General features: G+C 31.8%; 3 protein-coding genes across 4 annotated transcripts; 2 read left to right on the top strand and 1 right to left on the bottom strand.

Moving 5' to 3' along the window:
* The first annotated feature begins 847 nt into the window (after nucleotides 1–847).
* LOC109341663 (U-box domain-containing protein 35-like) lies at nucleotides 848–6,855 on the top strand. The gene is made up of 10 exons (XM_019579605.1): nucleotides 848–1,437; nucleotides 1,949–2,058; nucleotides 2,521–2,642; nucleotides 2,921–3,135; nucleotides 3,566–3,656; nucleotides 3,825–4,116; nucleotides 4,721–4,822; nucleotides 4,990–5,418; nucleotides 5,585–6,337; nucleotides 6,617–6,855. The coding sequence occupies exons 1-10, from the start codon at nucleotides 1,236–1,238 to the stop codon at nucleotides 6,656–6,658; spliced, it is 2,358 nt and encodes a 785-aa protein (XP_019435150.1). The 5' UTR covers nucleotides 848–1,235; the 3' UTR covers nucleotides 6,659–6,855.
* Nucleotides 6,856–14,598: 7,743 nt separating this feature from the next.
* LOC109341660 lies at nucleotides 14,599–21,205 on the top strand. Of its 2 annotated transcripts, none has more exons than XM_019579600.1 (4): nucleotides 14,599–15,111; nucleotides 16,384–16,921; nucleotides 17,921–18,176; nucleotides 21,017–21,205. In XM_019579600.1, exons 1-4 carry the CDS (start codon nucleotides 14,618–14,620, stop codon nucleotides 21,154–21,156), a joined length of 1,428 nt encoding a protein of 475 aa, XP_019435145.1. In that variant the 5' UTR covers nucleotides 14,599–14,617; the 3' UTR covers nucleotides 21,157–21,205. The 2 variants fall into 2 exon arrangements, with proteins under 2 accessions (XP_019435145.1, XP_019435146.1); XM_019579601.1 differs by having other exon boundaries at nucleotides 14,600–15,111; nucleotides 21,020–21,205.
* Nucleotides 21,206–23,234: 2,029 nt separating this feature from the next.
* On the bottom strand, nucleotides 23,235–24,140 carry LOC109341659 (MLP-like protein 31). The gene is made up of 2 exons (XM_019579599.1): nucleotides 23,878–24,140; nucleotides 23,235–23,676 (listed from the first exon to the last, which is right to left on the bottom strand). Exons 1-2 carry the CDS (start codon nucleotides 24,062–24,064, stop codon nucleotides 23,408–23,410), a joined length of 456 nt encoding a protein of 151 aa, XP_019435144.1. The 5' UTR covers nucleotides 24,065–24,140; the 3' UTR covers nucleotides 23,235–23,407.
* Nucleotides 24,141–25,371: the final 1,231 nt, after the last annotated feature.

Here is a 25,371-nt window from a genome sequence, read left to right as displayed (position 1 = left end):
TGATATTATATTATTAACTCATAACCTACATTGATTACAGAGTTAATGTCTTTGTTTTTTTCAATCTTTTGTTTGAGTAAAAAATTTATATTTATTTGATAATTTAAAGTTGTTCATTTTTATTTGAATTATGTTTTGTAATTTTTATTATTTTTATATGGGTCTGGATTCAAATATGAATAAGTGAAATCGGGTTGTGTACTCCTAACACTCATCCGAATTTATTGTAATTAGATAGGTAAAATAGGCCGCTCAATCCGTTTTGCTCGTACCCGCAAATGCTCATAAGAATTTAAGTGGGCACGGACATGCCTACATTGTCTTAGTGGATAAAATTAAATGTCTTGCCTGTTTTAAAACGGCTTACTGGCATGTGGGCGGCCCGCATGCATTGTGAATAATTAAAAAATAAAAAAATCATATAATAAATAAAAATAAAGTAGTTGAAGATAAAAAATTAACAATAATTTGTATATGACAAATTACATTAGATTATAATTTTTCTAGCGATTAAAAATCACATTACATAATAATTTATTTAAATTTTTCTTAATTTTTTCCTTAAATTATGCTCGCAGGCAGCCAAAAATATGCCATGCCTGCAAAAAAAAGTTGGACAAATAGACAAAATTCATATGCTCTGTTTACCAAAAAAAAATGTTGACTATGCAGCATGGGTATTGCCCATTTTGCCAATATATAATTGTAATTCATGTTGAGTGCTCATTCTTTTTCTCATCTAAGAGGGACAAAGTCAAAGATAACTCAGCTATGTTTGGTTATTCTCTCATGGGGAAAGAGAGTTAGAGCAAAATCTGTGTGGTTATTATGTCCGTGAAAAGCTCAAACTTGTTAAAAGGAACCCAAAAATGGTTGCTAAATCTAGAAAGTAAAACATTGGTTATTTCCCATTCTTTTTGTTGTTCTAACATCTAACACAGAAAATGAACAAACATCAACATAGTACACATATCAAACACACACCTCAAACTCCTTTTGTCTCTTAACAAGTACATAAAATATTCCAAAGTAAGAAACTTGTCCTACATTTTTTATTGATGAAGAGTTTCCCTTGTTACAAAGAGTGCACATTATTTGTTTAATCAAAGAACTTTAGAGGTCTCATTATTAATATTTGATAGGACAAAACTATTGATATCTTGGTTAGGTCTCTTTCTTTCATTGAAACTACACAAAAAACTTGAAGATTAGAAGAAGTGTTTGAAAGGAAAGGAATGTGGTTGCAAAAGAATAGTTGGGATAAGAAGGATGGTGTGAATGGAATAGTGGCAGTGGCAATAGACAAAGATAAGGGAAGCCAAAATGCATTGAAATGGGCCATTGATCATCTTCTTACAAGAAATGGCACTGTAATTCTCATCCATGTCAATGTTAAGCAAGCTTCTCTTTCTTCATCAAATTCTCTTTCAACCCCAAGTGAGTATTATATATACCACATATATACTCTTGTTGATATATGAAATTGGTGCAAAAAATTGGTGCTAAAAGTTAGTTTAGGATTTTAATTTGCAATTTTGATTCTAGAGTGAGGTTGTGGACATGTGGGTTAATGTGCATGTTTGGTTTCACATGGGTAGAGCTTCAAAATCACATTTACCTCAATGCTAGTAGTTGTAGCTTATGATGTTGCATTAACTACTTAGATGTTATTGATGCATCATGTCCATGATTTAAAACCTTAATAATAGCATGATGGTTCCTCATATCATTTGTACATGTCACTATTTTGTTGAGTTATTAATATTTAGCATTTGTTCCTTATATCATTTGCAATATTGTGATTGTGGTGATTATCACAATCGTATCACATGACAATTACGGCGTGACAGTGAATCATAAAAATGCGGTTGTGTCGGGTTATAATGTAATCGCATCAAACCGTATTTAAAGGAAAACATTTAACTCCTTATGAATTTGTTGGTTGCAGGGGCAAAAGGTATTGGTATTGGTGAGCAGAGTTCACTGGTTTCCAAAGACCCTGATGAGCAAACAAAAGAAATTTTCCGTCCATATCGTGTCTTCTGTGCACGAAAAGATGTAAGTTTTGTCTTCTTTTCTTTGAAGGAAAACAAGAAGGAAAAAAGCACTTGAAAGAGCTATAAGCTCTCATTCCAAACAAGGTTTTAGATTATGATCCGGAGATTCCCGAATAGGTCAACTTTCCGAACTGTTGCTGAATCCACGGGCATGAATGCAATTGTAATATTATAGTTTTGATAGTCTGTCTATGCAATTGCTTCACGATCACAATTATATCCACGTTTATCACATTTCTGAATGATTATCCGCAATTGTGATAAAGTTAATATTATTGTAACTACAATTTAAAAAAATAACATATTTGTTAGCTTTTCAGTGTCAAACTCAAAAACAACCAAAACTAAGGAAACTAAAAGAATTTAGCACAATTTGGCAATGGTTTTCATTTTAGAATTCTTGAAATTAGTTTAGCATCTTAACAACTCATTCTTTTCTTTGTTTTACTTATTTGGTTCATAGATACAGTGCAAGGACATTGTACTAGAAGATGGAGATGTATCAAGAGCTTTAGTTGAATACACTTCTCACGCAGCAATTGAGCATTTGGTTATAGGTTCTTCAAATAAAACTGGCTTTCTTAGGTATATATGACTCTATCTGTCAAAGTTAGATGATGGTTATGTCTTTTCTTTAGAGAACTATTTTGATAGTCTTGTATCTTTGGAGTACCAAATTGACATTTTATTCTAAATATGTGTTATAAAAAATCTCAATGTTTGGCTATGTGCATTGTTGTGCATTGTTGTGTGAGTATGTATCAGTATCACTAAGCATATAAGCATACATAGTCACCTTAATTTTCTATATTAGGAATATATGCATTTATAATTTACTAAGAAAAAGTTATTGGAATGTGAAGATTTAGAGCAGCAGATATTCCAGGAACAGTATCTAAAGGAGCACCAGATTTCTGTACAGTATATGTTGTTTCTAAAGGAAAGATTCAATCTATGAGATCTGCTTCTCGTCCTGCTCCTTTCTATTCCCCTCTACAAAACCATCCTAGTCAAACTTCTGTCAAGTCAGAACTACCCGACCCACCGCGCGTGCCTCTCTTTAGAGGTAGTGTTAAAGGTTCGATTTCGTCGTCTCTTTTCGAGTCTTGCATATGAAGAAAACTTTTGTCGGGGGAGCTAACCCTACTATATAATAAGTAGAGAAAAGAACATATCTACTGTCCGTATAAAAGTTTATTATACTATCACCGCATCATCTACCATTTATATTTAATCATTATTCACTCTTAAATATAAGTAATACAAATGTATGATGAATTGACTGTGCATAAATATTAAAGTCTAATCAGTATTCCTTACTATGACAATATTGCCTTCATAGTAGAATATACCAAAAACACTTTTTACACTATTATAAATGAAAATGACATTATAATAATAAGATAAATGGTAACATTTTACTACATTTATAAATGATACATGCTTTTGGTTAATATTGTGGTACCTTAGTTTGAAATTGATGAAATAAGAGATGCTGTTTTAAATAGGAGAAAGGAGATCACAGGAAGCTGCTCCTCCACGAAGATCCATCGAAGCTCCTCCACGCAGATCACACGATGGAACAACAGATTCTTTCAGGTCAGTGATGTTGCATACTTCTTCCCATGTTTTATCCTTCATATATCAACATAGCAATGGATTATTAAATTTATACCTTTTATCATAATCATGACATACATTATAATTCTTCAAATATACATCAATACAACATAGCTATGGTTACATAACATTTGTTGTTGGAATCAGGTCACCATTCACTAGGAAAGGAATGGCAGAGAGGTATGGTGAAATTTCCACACCAGCTGATAGTGACATAACATTTGTAAGCTCAGGAAGATCAAGTATAGACAAATTGTTCCCTGCATTAACTAACAGTTCCGACTCAGGGATATCAAATCCTAGATTATCATATAGTTCAGATACAGATGCAAATTATAGCTTTGAATCAATAAATTTTGGAAGGAGGTCTATTGATATCAGCTCCCCTGATCACTCTTTCTCAAGTGATGGGTTCTCATCGACTACATCGCAGGCTGCGGTAAGTGACGGATCCAGAAATTTTAGGTAATCGAGCAAAGACAATAGACAAATAGAATGGTTTTGGTGGCGCAGACAAATATAATATTTATGTATAAATATTAAAGGAAAAATAATAAATATCATAAAAAATAGCCAAGTTAACTGAGGTGTTTGGCTTCACTAAGCTATTAGTTGTTCCTGCACTGATAAGAGGGTGTTGTGTAATTTAGATCCATTTTCTCCTAGGATGGAAGATTTTCAGGATGTTTTTATTTTACATAAATACATGAACTACGGCTTCATATCAGTTTTACACAAACAATGCATAGATATGAAACTGATTTTAACAAGGGAATGACACGACGAGAATAGTAAGGATAGATGATATTAGAATAGCAATGTAAATGTATTATTGTTGTTGAAGAAAGGTTTGGTGAGTTGGAAATAGACTCTAGCACCCATTCTTCCCTATGATCATGGACTCAATTAGTTTTAAGGTTATACAAGAAATGTGCAGCCCTCTATAAATGATGTCAGAAAAAATATTTCAGTTACTAAGAAAATTACGCATAAAGGTCAAAGATTGTTATTCCTGATTGCTAATCCTTGTTTCGGAAGTATAGGATGATGTGGAGGCTGAAATGAGGAGACTGAAGTTGGAGCTGAAGCAAACTATGGAAATGTATAGCACAGCCTGTAAAGAAGCACTCTCAGCACAACAGAAGGTATGAAATAATAACAAAACTTAGATACATTTTCTTATAAAAAAAACATAACATGTATAACAATTTATGAATGAGAGCACAATATGTGTAATAGTTGCTATACTTTTTATTGGAAAATAGCACAAGAATTGCAACTGAACTAACATATGACATGTTATGAATCACAGGCAGTAGAACTCCAAAGATGGAAATTAGAGGAAGAGAGGAGATTGGAAGAGGCAAGGATAGCTGAAGAGGCTGCATTGGCAATGGCAGAAAAGGAAAGGGCAAAATCAAAAGCAGCCATTGAGACTGCTGAAGCACAAAAGAGGATAGCAGAACTGGAATCACAGAAGAGACTTAATGCAGAAATGAAAGCACTTAAAGAATCAGAGGAGAAAAGAAGAGCACTTGATGCCTTAGCAAACAAAGATGTAAGGTATAGAAGGTATTCGATTGAGGAGATTGAAGAAGCCACAATTTTTTTTGCAGAGTCCTTGAAGATCGGAGAAGGGGGTTATGGTCCAGTTTATAAGTGCCTTTTGGATCATACACCTGTTGCAGTGAAAGTTCTGCGACCAGATGCAGCACAAGGAAGGTCACAGTTTCAACGAGAGGTAAACTCTTTTTAACTTATTCCAAAATTGTTTATTGATTAAGCGCTCATTTAAAATGTTTGTCCAAACATGGTCGAAAAGAGCTAACAACATCTGTTGTCACAATCCTTTGTCGTGAATTCTAAGCACTTATTTACTTGCCTGTATTGTATTTACATCATTACAGGTTGAGGTACTGAGCTGCATACGACATCCTAACATGGTCCTCCTCCTAGGAGCTTGCCCAGAGTATGGTTGCCTTGTTTATGAGCACATGTCACGTGGAAGCTTAGACGATCTCCTTTTCTGTAGAGGAAAAAGTCCTGCACTTCCTTGGCAGCTTAGGTTCAAGATTGCGGCTGAAATCGGCACTGGTTTGTTGTTTCTCCACCAGACAAAACCCGAGCCTCTTGTCCACAGGGACTTAAAACCAGCAAACATATTGCTCGACCGAAACTATGTCGCGAAGATCAGCGATGTAGGTTTAGCTAGGCTAGTTCCACCATCTGTCGCTGACAATGTGACTCAATATCGAATGACATCGGCTGCCGGAACTTTCTGTTATATAGATCCGGAGTATCAGCAGACAGGAATGTTAGGTGTGAAATCTGATATATATTCTCTTGGGATAATTTTCCTCCAAATTTTGACAGCAAGGCCACCAATGGGATTGACACATCATGTTGAAAGAGCTATTGAGAAGGGAATATTTGTTGATATGCTTGATCCGAAAGTGCCTGATTGGCCAGTAGAGGAGGCCTTAACCCTTGCAAAGATTGCAATCAGATGTGCTGAATTAAGGAGGAAAGACAGACCTGATCTCGGAAAAGAAGTCCTACCAGAACTAAACAGGTTAAGAGAACTGGCTGAAAGTAATGATCAAAATTCAGTGTTGACTGGCTTTATAAGCCCATCCAACCAAAGCCAAGTTTCTTTTCAGGTAAGTTAATTTAGCTAGCTTTCTATACATGAGGTCACAGGTTCAAATCCTAGAAACAGCCTCTCCGCTTGCGGGAGTAAGGCTACGTATAAGTATCCTCCCTAGAACTCACTAAGTGGGAGCCTCATCCATTGGGCCGCCCTTTTTTAAGGCATAAGATTAAAATGTACGATGTTTCCATTCCACTAAAAGAGGTAAAATCAAAGGAAATAATACATAACATATTTTTCATCCTATAGGTGAACTTACTTGGTATGATGAACTTAAAACATGTTGCAGGACGGAGGCAGTTCTTCACATCCTTCTTCTGGGGAGAGCTGAAGAAACACATCAAGCCCTTTTTGAAAAGTCATAATAAGATAACTTTGAGCTAAATAGCAAGTTTGTTCAATGAAATCATCTTGAGTATGTTTGTAAATTAGGTTACTTAGGTAAATTGATGTATTAGCTTGCTTGATTTCTCAATTTGTGCATGTGATTTTTGTTATCTAATTTCAATATATTGAAAATTCATACTAGTCCTAGTATAAGAACATTAACTCAAATGATACTAAGATAGTAGTGTTGATACACAAAAGATGTATTTGACCCAATTAATGTGGTTTAGGGAGAATATCATCCTGTAATAATTGTAGTTTGTTTATTAAACAAGTTCTAAAGATTTTTTCCTCAAATTTTCTACTTGTTTTCCAAGTCATTTTTTTAACATGAAAAGGAATTTGATATTCATCTCATATACATGCTTAAACTGAGTGTTGTTAGAACCGGACCGGACGGTCCGACCGGTCTGACCGCTAACTTGAAAACGGCTCTGGTTTGCCGTCTTAACCGAATGAGAGTTGGACCGCTTTGAACCGGAAAAAATCCGGTCCGACCATGTTAAACCCGGTTAAACCGGATTAACCCAGGAAGTAAACTGGACGGCTCACTTAAAAATAAAATAAAAATGGGACAATGTTCTAATATTTTGTTTTACTAGGGTCCAAAAAAAGATAAAGAAGTATTATTTCAATATAATTATATATAATTATTAATTATATAAAGTTTTACATTTATATATAACTATATATTTATAAATAAAAATTAGTAATTATGTACGAAATCATCCGGTCAGACCGGACGATTTAACCGGTTAAACCGATTAAACCTAATACGGGACCTCTGCCGGTTTGACGTCCTGCTCGGGTTTCATAACATTGCTTAAACTAGATTGTCTTCTCATTTTCTATTTATCTACTTTGTCAACACTCTCTTCATCTTTTCTTATGCAAACGCTACACAATAAAAGATTTCACACTTCACTATCAAAAGAAAAACGCATTATGAAAAACACAAATAATTTTCACCAACTTCCACATTTTCATTCCTTACAGATCAAGGAGTTTATGCTAGTAACAGCTTCATCAGAAATCTAAGAAAGAAAATTCAGAGTGACGTGTTAGAAACTGATATGATGACATAAAAACAATTTTCGGAGAAAGAAAATCTAAATATGTTATCCAAATGTGCAGACCAACAAGTAAAATCAAAATTATGATCTAATTCAGGAAGTATGAGGAGAGATTAGTGGTCACACTTAAACTGGCAAGATCCATGACATTGTTCTCACTAGAAAGAAAAATTAACTCACATGGTTATTGATCCCAAATCCTTTTAAAAAGGAAGATCTAGCCTACTCTTGACAACAATATATATACATATTTATGTGAAGTTAAGTTTACAATTTTAATATGTTTCACAATTCATCCTATCTTAGAAATAATTAATATATCTTGCACACTAAGATGCTTATCTTCTCTTAAGAAGAACCTTGCAGAACTACATAGAGAAAACTACAAGTATGCATAAGGCATAAGCATATAGAGAAAAGTGATACCAATCTTCAATGCCCAAATTTTAATGCTATTAATCTTGAGAAGCTTGGTAGGAATATTGGTCATGGAACTTTAAGCAGGACAAATGCAGACTATCCATTTCCTCAAAATCTGAGGGTATCACTGGATGCGTTGGAATGAGATCATACCAACCATGATTCAAGTGGTATATGCTTGATTCCCCTTAAGCAAGGTCTCAGATTCGAGTCTTGTGGATGGAAAAAATACCCGTTGATTCCCCTTAAGCAAGGTCTCGGATTCGGCTCGGACAGGATTGCTTCCAATGCGAAAATACATGTGGAAAACCAAAAAAAAAAAAATACCAGCTATGATTTCACTTTGCCTTATGGATGCAGGCAGGCAGGCAGTCAGACACATTCTCTAATGCTAGTGTCCGAGCTCGAATGCTTAAGAGAGCCCTCTATCTCGGTGGTTGCAGTAACAAGTTGAAGATTGGTTCCCTGAAAAGATACTTATCAGATAAATCACAAAAGGCTTAGTAAATTCATTGCTGGTGTGGTCTTGAGGAAAATGGTATTCTACATTCGTCCTGCAAAAAATTGATATCCCTTTCAATGATCAAGGAGCATATATTAGTAAAATTTTCATCAAAAAGCAAAGAAAGAAAATTCAGAGTTAAGTGTTAGAATGTGAAATGATCAATTACATAACAAATATTGGAAGAATCTCTAAACATGCCATCCATCTGTGCAGATCCACTCAAGGAAATCAAGATTTGTGATCTCATTCAGGTAGTATGAGGGGAGATTACTGATCAAACTGAAACAAGCAAGATCCATGACATTGTTACTAAAAGAAAAATTCACTTACTCAGCTATAGATTCCGAATCCTTATAAAATATAAAGCTTTCCAAATGTAGGCTATTCTAGGAAGATCTAAGCCTACTCTTGACAACAATATAATATGCAAAGTTAAGTTCGCAATTTTAATATATTTCACAAATCAATCCACCTTAGAAATGATTAATATATCTTGATGGGAAATTCAACACAATAACAAGGAAAACTCTAACAGAGTATATGCAGCGGATAATAATTTCCCTAGCTTGCTAGAATCTATGAGGAACAATAACAAATAATGACAGTAAGTAAGAACACACAAGAGACTTTTAACATGGAAAACCTTTCCGATGTGAGAAGTAAAAACCACAGGCACAAGCTCCACTACGATCAAAATAAAAATACAAGAGTGTCTCCAAAGTACAACATATTTAAATGGCATGATAAATAATATACTGATATACATTGCGTCTAGAGAAGTTCACAGCATTTTACCATATTCATCACCATGACATGAATTCTATTTCAAGTTTGGTGCATTTCATTGTCAAACATGTTAGAACAGGACAGAAGACATAACACAACATATGAATTTTATTCCATTCTTGATGCAATTTATAAATGGAGCAGAGCAAAAAGTTAAATTGTATGACATTTTAGTTTCCTATAAAAGGAGCGGAACCAAAAGGAAGGCAACAGAACATTTTGTTCCATTCTGTTCTGATGTAGGAATTGTTTCAGATTGCGGACTGCATCATCCGATGCGGCCACAACATTTCCATTGCAGTAACTGCTACAACCGCATCACACAAGTAATTGTAGTGTGACACCAAATCACAAAGATACAACCACATCGGACAACATTTAGGCTGCATCAAGGCGAATGGCCCGCATTATATTTTCAAATATATATTTTTATTTACTACAAAATTCATACTACAATAGCCACAATCCACTTTACAATAACCGAAATGGCTACAATCGCGATAACATGACCGTAACCGTAATTTAAAAGGGTTATCAGATCCACTGCTTTACCATCAGAAAATTTGACTCACTCATAGTTTCTGAACAAGCTGCACAGAAAAAATAAGGTCCTCATTTGATCCTGGCTCTTCTTCTTTTTTCAATTGAGCCTCCACAGTCCAATATTCCTTTGCATAATTACACAATTCTACGAACCGCGACTACAGAATTCACCGTATCACGTACCATCAGGTTCGGTAGGTCTCGTAAAATTAATGTAAAAAGTGACAAATTGGATACACCGTAGAGAATCATGTACCAATTGTTCATCACTTTTTACATTAATTTTACACGACATGCGAATCCGGTATGTGATAAGGTGAATTCGGGGGTAGTGAGAGATGGTGCTATACAGCTAGAACCATCATGGTTAGTTCCGCCGAAAGAATGACGGCTCAGCCGAATGTTAGAAACCTAGAATGGTTTTTTGATGTCACTACAATATTATTGCCACAAAAGATAAAAGTTTCATTTGCTTCTTTAATCTTATGCAAAGGATCCAAAGAAAATTAAAAAATAATGAATATTTTGTGAATTTATTTACCAAAAGTAGGGATGACAATGAAAACGGTACATGCCCAAGCCCAATCCAAATTTAATAGAAAAAACATATGTGATTGAGCTCGGGTTTGGGTTTTGCATGAGTTTAATTTTTGGGTTTGGATTCGGGTTTGGTAGAGTAAAGATCATAACCCGAACCCGTTCTGAAGTATAGTAATTCAATTTAAAATTGAAAGTTCTATCATATGACCATTATTTTTAATTTCTAATTTTAATTTACATGCTATTGACTTTTGAAAAATAAAAGAAATGAAATAATACAAAAGAAAATAGAAATGCTAGAGAAAAATAAAACAAAAGTGATAATATACTTCCTTGTTTGCAATTGGGGTAACAACTTTCTTTTCGGAGGCAACAACTTTCTTAGCTTGTAACATTGGTTCCATTCCCTTTCTTTACTTAGGCATTCCAGTTGGGGCTAATCCTAATCGATTGCCAACTTGGAATAGCACAATTGATGTGGTGGCAAAGAGACTTGCTTTTTAGAAATGCAAGCATATTTCTTTCGGAGGAAGGTTAATTCTTGTGAACTTGGTCCTGTCAAATATTCCTACGTATCTTTTTTCTCTTTATAAAGCTCCAAAGAAGGTCTCGAAGAAACTCGCTTGTTTGCAAAGGAATTTTTATGGGGTCACAAGAGAAATGGTAGAGGTATTACTATGGGTTGCATGGTCGGAGGTTTGTAAACCAAAGTTTCAGGGTGGTTTGGATGTCAGAGATCTATCTCAGTTTAATGATGCTTTGCTAGGGAAATGGAGGTGGCGTAGATTGGCATAAAAGGACGCATTTTGGGTCAAGGTCCTTGACTCAAAATATGGGGCTAGTTCTTCTATTCTTACTTCTATTTCCTCCTCTACTTCTAGGTGGTGGAAAGATTTGTGCACAATTGGTTCGAGAGATGAGAATATTGGCTCTTGGTTTGACGACAACATTTGGAAAGAGACAGGGGATGGTTCTCAAACCTTCTTTTGGCTGGATATTTGGATGAGAAATCAAAGTCTAAAGGATGTTTTCCCGAGATTATTTTCTTTAGCTTTGAATGGTTTGGCTCGTGTGGCAGATTGTGGTTGCTGGAACAATGATAGATGGGTGTAGGAGATTCAGTGGCACATAGAGTTGTTGGATAGAGAAAAGACTTGGGTTGCTCAGTTGTATGATTTTTTGTAGCACCAATCTTGCAAAAGAGATACCTTGGAAAGGTGGACTTGGAGTGCTGATGCTTCTGGAACCTATGTGGTGAAATCTACTTATCTCATCCAGCTTGATTCATCCCTTCTACCTATAGGTAATCCTTTATTAAAACTTTTGGGAGGCATTATTCTCTCAATTAAAATACAAATGATAGAATATATTAATTAATAGCAAGATTAAGACGAAATTTAGATACTAAAAATACTAAAACATTCATATATCATATCCAACCTATAACTTGGTGGTTGAGTATAAACATGAAACTAGGTTAAAGTTTTGGTAGTACCTAATATGAGCCTAAGTAGTGTGAGCTCATTTAGTAAAAATAGAAATTATTATTTATCTATAAAGTCAGAAATTCAATTAGATCCGTGCTTGATTATGTTGAGTTTGTTTGGTGGTGCTGTCTTTTCTCTCATGCACTAAACCTTAAATTATAAAACTTAAGTGTCCATTCAATATGTGTATGTGGTATAGTACTCCAATGAGTATAATTCTCAATACTTAAAGCAATAAAGTACTAACTTTTAAGTGCATGGCTTTTAGTATAAGATAATTAAATACAACCTATTGTTTTCTAATCATTTTTAAGTTTTAACAAAAGAGTTACTTTAGAATCCACCAAATAAAAATATAATGTTTGGGTTTATGATATTAGAGCTCAAGTGTGAGGTTAGGATAAATATGTACCACCTAGTGGAAAGAACATTATTGATTCATCCTCAACTTGAAATATGTCTATTTTGATTTCATCACCTTGGATGGTATAAAGTTTTGAGAGTAATATATATACACTATTAGTACAAAGATTTATATACAGTTATTATATCATTGACCATTCATTTAGATTATTTTTTAAAGAATCAATGATGATTAAACATAAATGATAATTAATACAATAACAACATATAAAACTCATATATTATCGGTGCATATATTTTTTTTCTCTAAAATTTTTGTGACCAACAAATGCATATGCTCAAATGTTTGTTGATGGAGAGGTTTTTTTGGATCCATATAAATAATGAGCTAGGAGGGAAATGTGGTGTTGGTATTGTAATGTCTAATGTGGACATGAAAGCATACATTATTGTTTTCATTATACATGATCCATAATTCTAGCCTTTAGTAACCCTGTGATCTATGTGGAAGAAAATATCAATACATAGGAATGGAAAATACAAGAGTAATTCTAAATGGTCTAAAAATCCTTATAATTCTAATTAAAAATGCTTGAATGTATTGAACATTCTCAAGACATTGAATATATATTTATATTTTAATAAGAATCTACTTTACTCAATGTAGATTCTTATTATAGTGACAAAATTGATTATTTTGAGATTTTTATTATTAAATATTTTATCAAAACATATGTGCATGTCTTATAATTAATTTTTTTTTAAAATAATTGATTTTATAAAAAAAAATCTAAACAAACACACTCATCAAAGTCATACATTGAACATGATCTTCTATGCAGTATCATTTTCATGAGGTTTTTGAGTGAAACCCACCACTTTAAGAAGTGACCCTCTTTTTAAAAAAAAATTATTTATTGATAGAGGCTAATTTTACTAAAGCATAAAAGTAGATACATTCCTCACCTTTTAAGAAGGATTAAGAACATCAACATTTATGATTCATATGCACCAAACTAGTCACACAAAAATCAGCACCATAGAACTAACATAACTAATTTTGAAATGTTAGAGGACTAACTTGAAAAAATATTAGATGACTAAAATGAAAATAATATTGCTTAAAACCCTAAAGATCTAATTTACCTAAAGTTTATGATGATGTGTCTTGATCCTAATTATGAACCTATTTTTATGGTTCATGTTCATTTACTTTACCATGTCCCAAATGAAAAGGGCAACATAAAGCTTTTCATGTGTAGAACACAAAAGTGATCTAATGTAGCTTTAATGCTTGGCTTGAGACTCAAACCTATAGAATAGGGTAAAGAAAACTCACGAGACAAAGTAAGGTTTCTACCTTCTTTTTTTGTGTTCTTTGTCTTCACTACTTTTCTACTCACTTCTCTATTTTTCTAGAAATAATACTAACCACAAAATTTGCAAGACATTTAATTAAAATCTCATATAGATATTTTGAGTTGTGTTATATGTTATTATCAAGTCATCATACATGCATTTTTATTTTATACAATTAAATATTTCTTTATTCCAATTGTACAACTACTAAAAAGTTTACACTCAAATATTTAAAGTATGAATATTTTGATTTTGGCCTCTAAAAATTATTTTTTGTTAAACATTTGTAAACTCATTTATTTTTATTTTAATATATTTTGTTAGTTATAATGTGGTAAGTGTTGATATGAGGAGAACTAAATCCAAAACTCAAATAAAATATAAAATTTAAATACAAAAATATAAACATATTATAAGAATCAAATTCAATACATGAATACATTGGATTGAGACATATAATTAATTTTGTTGATCATTTTACTCATGCAAAAGTTGTTAAAGATGTTTGACCATGCATCTGTTCCATAAAACTTAGTATATTTGTTTTTCTTCTCTCTTACTGTACTATTGTATAATAATTATAAGGAAAACGATATATTCTCCTACTAATCTTCATACTTACAAAAAAGTGATATATGTCATAAGATGATACTTTATTTATTAGTAATTAATTTCCAAGTAACATGTGTCACTTTCTTGTGAATAAGAGGATTAGTAGAATGATTTAATAGTAAAATATAGCATTACTTTAATTATAATTGCTAAAACCATTGAATATATTATAATACAACTTTTTTACACCAACTCTACACCTCAACTCATTTGAGATGCTATTATTTCCTCTCATAAATTTCATTTTCTCACTATTTTTCTCCAAAACTAACCCAACTATGAATTCATCCATAGAAGTAGCCAATGAAACAAGTATTATTGACATTGATTTCTCTAATAGAAGAGTATCTTTTGATGATGAAAAACACCCACATGATGAAGAAGAAACACAATACCACCAACCAAATGTTCCCTTGCTTTTGCAACCATCTTATGCAAGATCAAAATCTATGATCTTTGATGAACTTAGAAACTTTCGTGTAAGCCTTAAATGGTGTGCTCTTGATCACTCTTCATGTGTTGGAAAACTCATTTCCTACATGGTTTTCATCTTTCTTGCTATTATTGTTCCTCTTCTTACATCACTCTTTGTTCGAGTTCCTGCTTCTTCACACGAAGATGATCCTATCTCACTCAATAAGCTTGTCCAATTACCAGAATCTGGTCTTGCTATTATTGCTTTCTTCACTTTCTCACGTTTCTTCCGAAGGTAATAATTAATATTAATTTTTTTTAATATATCTCATTATGTCTATGTAAAATTACATATGTAGTGATTTTTTTACAAAAAATTAGATAGTTGATTGTGTTTGGCAAATGGGCAAGTCCATGATGTGACTTATAAGTTCATATTTGATAAGTTAGTTCATAGAAACTTATAAGTTAGACATATTTCATTTTACACACTTGTTAACATATTTATAAGCTAATTTGACTAACAATTAGTTATAATTAGTTTATCAACTCCCAATTTATTGCTCCTTGCTTATAAACTTCAAGCAATCTTATACCTTCAAATTAAATGAGTTATAGTCATTTATTTTTAAGTTAGTTTTGCTAAACAAAACCTTAAATTAATAATACACCAATTACATATGTAAAACTGGAATATTATATAGTATGCAAATGTGAAAGATATGTAAAGTTTACATGCGGGGTTTCAAATAAATTTATATACATATTTTGTTGAGATTTATACATGGATAGTATTTATATAGCAATCACACATCCCTTCTCCTGAAAAGACTAAAATAAAGTTTTCTTAAAATAATCTTTCAACTAAAATAGTCTTTTAACTAAAATAGTCGACACTATTCAACCTTCACAAAATAATATTAAAATATTTATTTCAATTTTTATGAATTTTCTTTTTAATTGAATGAAACTTTCTAATTAGTTTGGGACACCATGTGAGACATAAATGAAGATATGTGATCCTCATCCCTAGTTGACCTAGAGGACGACTTCCCGGGGCCATGATTTTTCAATAGAGATCATATGCCCCAAAATTATGTCACCAATAATGTCTCATTCAATCAAATTTATTTGAGACATAATAAAAAATTCACATATCACTTTAACTTTGTTTCCCATTTCTCAAACTTTATTAATAGATATCAAAATTTCATTGGATACAAGAGAGTTAAAGACATGATTTTGGGACAACTAATCATCATTCATAAGTTCCCAAGTTTTTTTTGTAATTATATGAATATGTAAAAGGATCTGAGTTCAAACCAAGGCCTATATTTATTTATTTTGGTTTTATAAGTATTATAAATGCCAATATTCAGAAAATGAGTTTGCAAAGATTTGAATTAAAGCCATGACAGATGTATGCATTAAAGAGTTTTTTACACTATTATTGCATTATTTACTATTTATTTTTAGTTATTATCAACTCTTAAAATAAAAGCAATATAAATAAACGATAGATAATGCACTAACTTTAATCGATATTATTGTTAATGTGTGTTAACAGGTATGGACTGAGACAACTTTTGTTCCTAGATGTTTTGCAATATGACACTGCATACGTTCGAAGAGGTTACACACGTGAACTAGAGAAATCATTCAGATACTTATCATACATAATCTTACCATCCTTTGTTGTTGAACTTGGCCACAAAATCATATTCTTCTATGCTGTTAAAATCTCTGCACCACATATAAGCCCAGGGTTTCCCTTAAACTCAATCGTGTTCATCTTTGTGTTGGTTTCTTGGGTTTACAGAACTGGTCTATTCCTATTGGTTTGTGTGCTGTTTAGGTTAACTTGTGAACTTCAGATACTGAGATTTGAAGGGCTTCATAAGCTTCTTGAAGGGTATGGTTCTGATGCAGGTGTTATATTCAAAGAACATTTGAGGATTAGAAAACAGTTATCTGTTACAAGTCATAGGTATAGGATATTCATAATTGGGTGTTTGGTTACAATTACTATTAGCCAGTTTGGTGCATTGTTGCTGGTTTTAGGTTCTAAATCTGCCAAAACCTTCTTCAATTCTGGTGACCTTGTGGTAAGCATCATATTAAGTTGTTTTTTCATCCTATATATTATATATAATAAAATTTGTTTTCAACTACATGTAAGAATCCTTGGAAAAAATAGTTTCTGAGAAGGATATCAATAAAACCCAAGAAAATTAGTCATTTATTGTAGTAATAGGATGGAGAGATATCTTGGCTAAAGAAACTAGTGTTGTGAGAACTAGACTAGACGGGACGGTCCGATCGGTCTAACCGCTGACCGGGCTTGAAAAAGGTTATGGTTTATAGTCTTAATCAAATAAGAGTTGGATCGTTTTGAATCGGGGAAAATCCAGTCCGACCGTGCTAAACCTGGTTAAACCGGATTAACCCGGGAAGTAAACCGGACGGTTCACTTAAAAATAAGAAAAAATGAAACATTACTCTAATATTTTGTTTTACTATGGTCCAAAAAAATAGATATTACTTCAATATAATTATGCATAATTATTAATTATATAGAGTTTTATATTTATATATAACTATATATATATAAATTATTAATTATGTACGAAATCACCCAGTCAGATCGGACGGTTTAACCATTTAAACCTAATATGAAACCTCTTCTGATTTAACGTCCGGCTTGGGTTTCACATGCAATTGAAAGAAACTATATTTAAGAGTTTAATTTTGATACTCGATAAGTGTAAAGATATAAGATGTTTTGTATCATTCATCGATCATTTATACTACTAGGTCTAATAATTTTAATTGTTTCAATACATGATAATTTTAATTATTTAATAGTACATAATCTATAACTACATAATTAATTTTAAGCACATTTGTTTTTGTATTCACTTGGTGAGAACTTGAAATTTGATTTAAATTTTAGATAGCAGTTGAGAAATGTTTAGGTGGTTTGAAATGAATGATATCAAATGTATATAGTGATGTATTCTACTTATTTTATTCTTAGTGGAATGCTAAGGGACTATACAATAATCTATTTCCTCTTAATTGTGACTGGAAATTATGTTATGCAGATATGTTCAGTTGTGCAATTAAGTGGTTTTTTGTTGTGCCTTTTTGGTGCTGCAAGAATCACTCATAGAGCTCAAAAGATTGTGTCAATTGCCACAAGATGGCACATGTTGGTGACTAATGCATTTGCTGAATTAGAACAATGCAAAACAGAGGTGCCTGAGGAGCTAGCCACTGACACTGATTCTGATTCCTCAGACATTTGCATTTCAGTAATTCCACAACAATTTTCTTCTTTCCAAACCAGACAATCTTTAGGTGAGTAATACCCCCTACATAAATATTATCTTAGTATATTTTAAAGTAAGATAAATATTATCTTAGTATATTTTAAAGTAAGATAAATATTATCTTAGTATATTTTAAAGTAAGATAAATATTATCTTAGTATATTTTAAAGTAAGATAAATATTATCTTAGTATCTTAATATATTTTTTCAAGTTTTTCATCTCTTCGATGTGAGATTTGAGAGTTGTTTATTTTAAAACTCTTCTATGTGGGACTTACGAGTTTTTTAGATTTCACAATCAAAACTTCTCACTTATGGTTTTCAACAAACCATGTTCCAACAATCCCCCACTTGAAATTAAAAAACGATTTCTGAGAATATTTGTGGTCTCAATAAGATTATGCATAAACAAAGGTGTCATGCGACTTGAATCTTTGCATAGTGAATAAGATTCATGTTCCAACAATCCCCACTTGAAATTAAAAAACGATTTCTGAGAATATTTGTGGTCTCAATAAGATTGTGCATAAACAAAGGTGTCATGGACTTGAATCTTTGCATAGTGAATAAGATCCAGATTTTATTAGAGTGACTTGTAGTCTTAAACTTTATCTCCAGCATCAAACCACACACAACCTTTTCAAAGGTGTATTCTGTAAAGTCCGTGCGTTAAAGGTCATGCACGTCTATCCCAGTATAGTGAACACTCTAGAAATTTATGCCCTTTATGCCCCTAAATTTCATAGGAAGCGGCCCTCACTTCCACATTCACATAGGTGAGTCTATCAAGAGTAATCCTAGAGCCTAGGTACTGCACTCCAATTGGAGTATAGATCTCATTAAGAGTTTAACTCATCCTTACATATGCTACAGGAATCATGCTTCTCATAATTTTATAGCATGTTCATTCTCATATCACTTCACAACTTGTTATTACCCATTGAACCTATTTCTTGGGATCTCCAGTCAGTTAGGTCGGGTTACCATATGAGTGATTCTCGTTCTAAGGGCAATAATCCCATACTCTTAGAAGTATTGTGGACTTTCTCTCTAGCTAGTCCTTTCGTCAAAGGATCTACTAAGTTATTTTCAGTGCGCACATAATTCACTCTACCAACTTATGTAGAGAGTAACTCTCTAATAATGTTATGCTTACAACAAATTTGTCGTTTCTTATCGTTATAAAAGTGGTTCTCACTTTTGCAACAGTCGCGATATTATCACAATGGATCAACACAGCTGACATCAGTTTTCTCATAGGGGAATCTCTATAGCAAGCTTTTCAGCCAACTTACTTCTTCACTAGCTGTTGCTAGCTATCATCTCAACTTTCATAGTTGATTGAGCTAAAATAGTCTATTTCTTGTTAGACTGTAAATAGTTCATCTCATTATTTATGGCTTCTTGCCACAAATTAGCATTCAAAGAAGTCAAAACTTCTTAGAAAGTTGATGAATTCTCCTCCAATATATAGACAATATAATCAGGTCTATACTTTCTATCAATTCTTGTTCTCTTACTTTTTTAGGTTCTATTTCAAACCTTTCATTTTTATCATTACCTCTAATCACAGGTATGTGAGTAGTTAATGTACCCCCACTATTCCTCAATTTTAAAAGGAATTTCTCGTCATTAAAGTCAACATCGTTAGACTCAACGATCACTTTTGCGTTAAGGTCATAAAACATGTATGTCTTGTTGTTTACACCATACCCAATGAATATACATTCATTGACTCTATGAGTTAAACTCTCTAGGGTCATACCATCAAAAATGATTTCATGTGCAATTCTATGTATCTCATATGATTGAGACTCTACTGATTTATTATTAGTCATATGATGCTTGGGGTGTGACTAACATCATTGTTTTTTTCACCTTCCTGAGTATCATATTTCTTTCTTTTTCAAGTGCATACCAAATTAATTTGGAAGATTTATATGAGTTATAGTAATCATACAAATCATCTCACAACTTATTCAGAATGAAATTATCACATATGTAATCATTTTCATCCTATATAGCTATATTAATATCTAGTTTATCCTTTTTTTCCAGCTTTCTGCATCACATTAGGACATTGATTTTCAAAACGTGCACAACTTTTCTCATAGTGAGGAAAAATGTCATCTTATGTTGCTAACGTTTGAAATTTGTCCCATCAAACCGAAATGATTTGTTCAGGTTATAGTTGTTCGGTCCAGTAATATTATCTACGAATGTCATTGCAGTATAAACGTCTTAAAATTATTGTTATCGTAGCTTGCAACAATTTTAAATGACACGAAATAATACTTATTGGTTGAGTCACGACCAGATTGCTCTATTTAAGACGTTTCGTGGCACTGTAAAAATGTGCAAGTAGACTATCAACCACGTCGTCCCCATGATAAAACAGCAAAGATCTCTGTTATCAAATTCTTACTGCATTGTAAGAACTAATCTCGAATACATCCACCACAATATTGTTGTCAGTGCTAATTCTCGAAATTTCCACAATACGGCTAACAATGTCAATTCTCGAAATACCCACAAGCCACAATATGGCTACCCGTGCCAATTCTCTTCCCACAATACTGACTACCAGTGTCAGTTCTCGAAATGCCGACAATAGGGTTACCTGTGCCAATTCTTTTCCCTCAATACTAATTACCATGTCAGTTCTTGAAATTCCACGTTAAGAAAGGGGGAGAAGAAATTTCACTTATAGTTTTCAACAAACCATGTTCCAACAATAATTCATGCTTACACCCTAAGGAAAATCAGGATTAACTGGTTAACGAGTTAATTATTAATTATAACTAACTAAGTGTAAAAAGTGATTTTGATTTTGAATGCTTACATGAGTTTTGTTGTGTTTGAATTAAGCAGTGACATATTTGCAGCACAACAATGGTGGAATAACGTTGTATGGATTTGCACTTGATAGGGGATTGCTTCATACTCTCTTTGCCTTTGAGTTTTCTCTTGTGCTATGGGTTCTGAGTAAGGTGGTTGTTTTGTCCTAACCCAATTATTCAAGTCCACAAAAAGCATTGCAAGAAGTAATGAAGATATCATTCTATCTTATTTGACTTTTTTGTAGTTCGGATTATAGTTATTATTTAAAAAATACTTCATGTGTGTATAATGTTAGAAAGATAGGCTTTTCATATATATATATATGCTCTAATACTAATATGAATTTTAAATTTAGTTTTGTTCTATGGTAAATTAACAAATTGAACTTTGCTGGTTGAATTTGATACTAGTGAAGGTCCGTCCTTAATTAGCATCCCTACTAAGTCCGGTGATGATCCTATCTATTAATTGAGATTGAAGTATACTACAAATAAAGGAAAAAATAATGTGATATGACACTTCTACCACTTAAAATATAATATATGATATTTTTTTCTTTAAAACTAAGAAAAGTCTGATTCTACCATGTCGGGTGAGAATATATTAAGTTGAAAACTCATTTTTGTCTGTTTCATAATATTTTTTTTAAAAAGTGACAAATAAATAATATAGGTACTTCTAGGTGTTTTCTATTGAAAAATGACATTTTATAGGTATCCCAAAGTATACACTGTATCTATCAATTTCTCACTCACCTTTCACTCACTCATGAGTCCATATTTCTCAGCCAGTGACGAATCTAGGACCTATAGGCAGAGTGTGCAATATATATTAAAAATGAAATAATAAATATCATTAATTATGAAAATATTAATGAAATTACAAAATTTAAATATGTTTCATCAAATAAATGACATGTTTCATAATTAATCTCTCTATGATTTCTTATTTTGAAATTATTGAATGGTTAATTCGTTGACAATATTGTTGAACACTTCTCACTAAATATAAGTAATTAGACAATTCTTCTTTCATGCATATCTCATTCAATTAAATAATTTATTTTTCACAATATTCACAGTGAAGAAACTCTTTCTACAATTGTATTGCTAACTTTGAAAGGAGATAAATTGATAAGTAAATAATGTATCTTCCACTTTCAACCAACTTATCATAAAGATTATTGATTCATTCCAAAAAAGAAAACTCAATATTGTTATGCATATCAATAATTTAAATCTCAAGTTTTTTATCAAACATTACCAAATTATTTGAGCAAAAATCATGTGGATAAAAGTTTGCAGATTCAATCATTTTTGCCATACCAAAACTAGAGAAGAAATCTACCAGACTCAAACAAGACATACAAAAAAGTAACTGAGTAATTGTATCGGGGAAACAATCATGAAGTTTCTTAAATTGCATATCCATAATCTTATAAAATAATTCAGCACAATAATGACTAGAGAAAAAATTGTATAGGCTATAGTGTATGAGATTTATATACTGTAAATGTATCATTCGTGTTTTATAATTATTGACTCCTCAAATAAAGTAATAAAAATGAATGATATATTAACTGTGTATTAATTTTTACACAGTGTAAAAATATTACAAACTAGTAATTATTTATTTTCACAAAGTATATCATGTTATTTACAAAAAAAAAAATATAGACTTATAAAGTTACAAGAGATATATACATTTATTTATTAAAATTTCAGGGTGTACATTTACCTACCCTGAGATACATGTAGCATTGTCAATGAATATAGATTGTTGTGGCATTGAGTGTTAAATGATTATTAACCATTGCCAGTGCACAACAACCACATGTGGCATTTAAGAAATTCTGAAAGTTAAATAATGAGTTAATCAAATAGTTTGGTTGTTATTTTTTTAATCTCATGGTCTCCCCCGACCTTTCAACATTGAATAAAGATCCTTAGTTATGATGATATTGTTTTTCTTAATAAATATCATTTTTATAGATTATGTTCCATACATTATTTTCCTCTTTTAGAGATCATGGAATCACCTGATCAGATCGTACGGTTTAACCATTTAAATCGGTTAAATCTAATACATGATATCTATCGATTTGACGTCCGACTCAGGTTTCACAATATTACTTAAAACTTAAATAAAAGAGAGACTTCTTAATGTTATGGATAACTTTCACATATATTAAGACAAATACTGTCCACAATTTCTTTTTGAAACGTTGCCTTTTTCTCATTCATAATAATATAAAGTAAAAATACATAGACTTTCCAAATACAGTAGAGAGGAAGAATTACTCAACTAAGCAAAGATACTTACTCTCCATATTAAAGTTCACAAATATTATTTAGATGATATAAAATCAAATCCACTATTTGATTTATTTATTATATCCTTCAAAGCTTGTGGTGCTATCTATGCCTTAAGAAGAAAAACATCAATTTCTTTAGTACTCTTAGTGAAGTGATCCATAAAGCCATATGGTGGTTCAACTTTCTCATTCACTTTCTCATATTCAATAGTCCATTTAATAAATGCACCATTATTCTTTTCAATTACTTGAAAAAGAAGCTTGAAGACATTGTAATCCTTACTGAAATCTCCATCAAAGAGTGTGTATACAATTGTCTTGTTCTCTTCATCAATAGCATCAAGTCTCTCCTTATAATGTGATTCCTTTCCATCTATTATTTCACAATTCACAAGTAATTAACCATAGAAAAAATGTATAAAATTAGATATAAAATGACGAATGGTTCAGTACATCACCCGCAATTGATTTGTATTACTTTTGTTTGAGAGTCAATGATAGTTAATAAATCAATGGTAGATGATTTGCTGATAATGTAAAAAATACTTATATATGAAATCGTAAGGATAATTACCTACGATGTCGGTCCATTGCTTAACTGAACCAATGCTATGCCAATCATCACCTTCAAGCAACTTAGTTTTGTGCACTCTATCAGTTGTATTTTGAACATTGTGAAGTTCCTTAGCAAAGAGATTGAACCACTTTGAAGCAGATGCATGAACCCCAACTTCAGAACTCAATATACCTTTCAAAGCCATGCCTCTAGGGAAACTATTACACAATATGATAATGCAAGAAACTTAGAACAATGAGATGAGTAAAGAAATCAACCCTTAATGGATCTTAAATAGAAAATAGCTTACCCACTATTGTCAAATGCATTATTGAATCATGATGAAATAGTTTGCTCTATAAAATTTACTCTATTAAGTTAAAATATGAATTTCAAGAACATATATTTATTATTTACTTACTCTTGTAAAAATCTTGATTAAAAAAGACAATTTTTTGCCCCAAATAAAAAATAAAATAGTAATGAAAATTCATGGGAATTATATTTTCTGGTTTATGACTGACTAATTAAGAAAGACAAATTAAATTAATTGGAAAAAATATTTGACACATTCTGAAAGAGAAAAAGAAAAACGCGTTTGTAATAATTTGAAATGTATATATTGTAACTAATAATAAATAGACAGTGCCACTACAATAACTCTTATATTTGATTTTTAATATATTTATCAAGATTTGGGGACTGAAACAGTATTTATCTATCTATATATTTTGGTTCATATATTTTTAATCTATATTTAATAGACTTATTTCTCTACAATTGATAAGAAAATTATTTTTGTTAAAGTTGTAAACTGAAGTATCTGATATGCATACTGACAGGGGAGCGATTCACTCACTTCTCCTCATCCTAGTCATTAATTTTAGGAAAATACAATAGTTTGAATTAACGAATAAACTTAATCATTATATGTCTATAGAATTGATGGTTAAGATGATGAATAAGTTTAAAAAATTTACTCTTGAAGTAAGTGAATTCTCACTATAATATAATGATACTTTTGCTCTTAAATACAAAAGTAAATGCAATAATTTATTTCTACAGTATAATAGAGGGTTGTTTTCCTCTAAAATAAATCATAACTATTGTGCAATAAATGTGATCATTTGATGATTGATATTAGCCCGTGCCCACCTAACTTCTTATATGGTCTATCTTTTATTTTATTATTTATACTTTTTTATTTTTTATTTATTCAACTATTTTTGAGAGCTTTTTTATATGATTTTTAAAAATATATATCATTTAAACTTAATCAGAGTTATATGTGAAACAAAAATTCAAATTCACTTGAATATTAAATTATTGTGTTAATTTAGTGGGGGACTCAGCTGTTATATTTTTCAATCATTATTGTTTATTTTTTCTATTTTCGAAAGCCTCTTAGCCATGAGAACCTCACACCAGAAGCACCTTGAAATTAAAAAAAGAACCGAGCAAGATCCCAATATTTTACAACTCAATTTGCACCATTATCCACTACTAAATCTA

This window comes from Lupinus angustifolius, unplaced genomic scaffold, assembly GCF_001865875.1.
Source record: "Lupinus angustifolius cultivar Tanjil unplaced genomic scaffold, LupAngTanjil_v1.0 Scaffold_559, whole genome shotgun sequence".
Lineage (NCBI taxonomy): Eukaryota > Viridiplantae > Streptophyta > Magnoliopsida > Fabales > Fabaceae > Lupinus > Lupinus angustifolius.
Note: the sequence above shows the minus strand (reverse complement) of the source record. Positions and strands in the feature narration are given on the sequence as shown.

What these genes read in the sequence shown, in the direction of transcription:
- LOC109341663 (XM_019579605.1), top strand. Translation starts at nt 1,236, where the DNA reads ATGTGGTTGCAAAAGAATAGTTGGGATAAGAAGGATGGTGTGAATGGA. An exon ending in AATAAAACTGGCTTTCTTAG is followed by an intron (nt 2,643 to 2,920) that starts GTATATATGACT and finishes TGGAATGTGAAG; the next exon opens with ATTTAGAGCAGCAGATATTC. An exon ending in CACTCTCAGCACAACAGAAG is followed by an intron (nt 4,823 to 4,989) that starts GTATGAAATAAT and finishes TATGAATCACAG; the next exon opens with GCAGTAGAACTCCAAAGATG.
- LOC109341660 (XM_019579600.1), top strand. Translation starts at nt 14,618, where the DNA reads ATGCTATTATTTCCTCTCATAAATTTCATTTTCTCACTATTTTTCTCC. An exon ending in TCAATTCTGGTGACCTTGTG is followed by an intron (nt 16,922 to 17,920) that starts GTAAGCATCATA and finishes TATGTTATGCAG; the next exon opens with ATATGTTCAGTTGTGCAATT. An exon ending in CCAAACCAGACAATCTTTAG is followed by an intron (nt 18,177 to 21,016) that starts GTGAGTAATACC and finishes GTTTGAATTAAG; the next exon opens with CAGTGACATATTTGCAGCAC.
- LOC109341659 (XM_019579599.1), bottom strand. Translation starts at nt 24,064, where the DNA reads ATGGCTTTGAAAGGTATATTGAGTTCTGAAGTTGGGGTTCATGCATCT. An exon ending in GCAATGGACCGACATCGTAG is followed by an intron (nt 23,677 to 23,877) that starts GTAATTATCCTT and finishes GTGAAATAATAG; the next exon opens with ATGGAAAGGAATCACATTAT.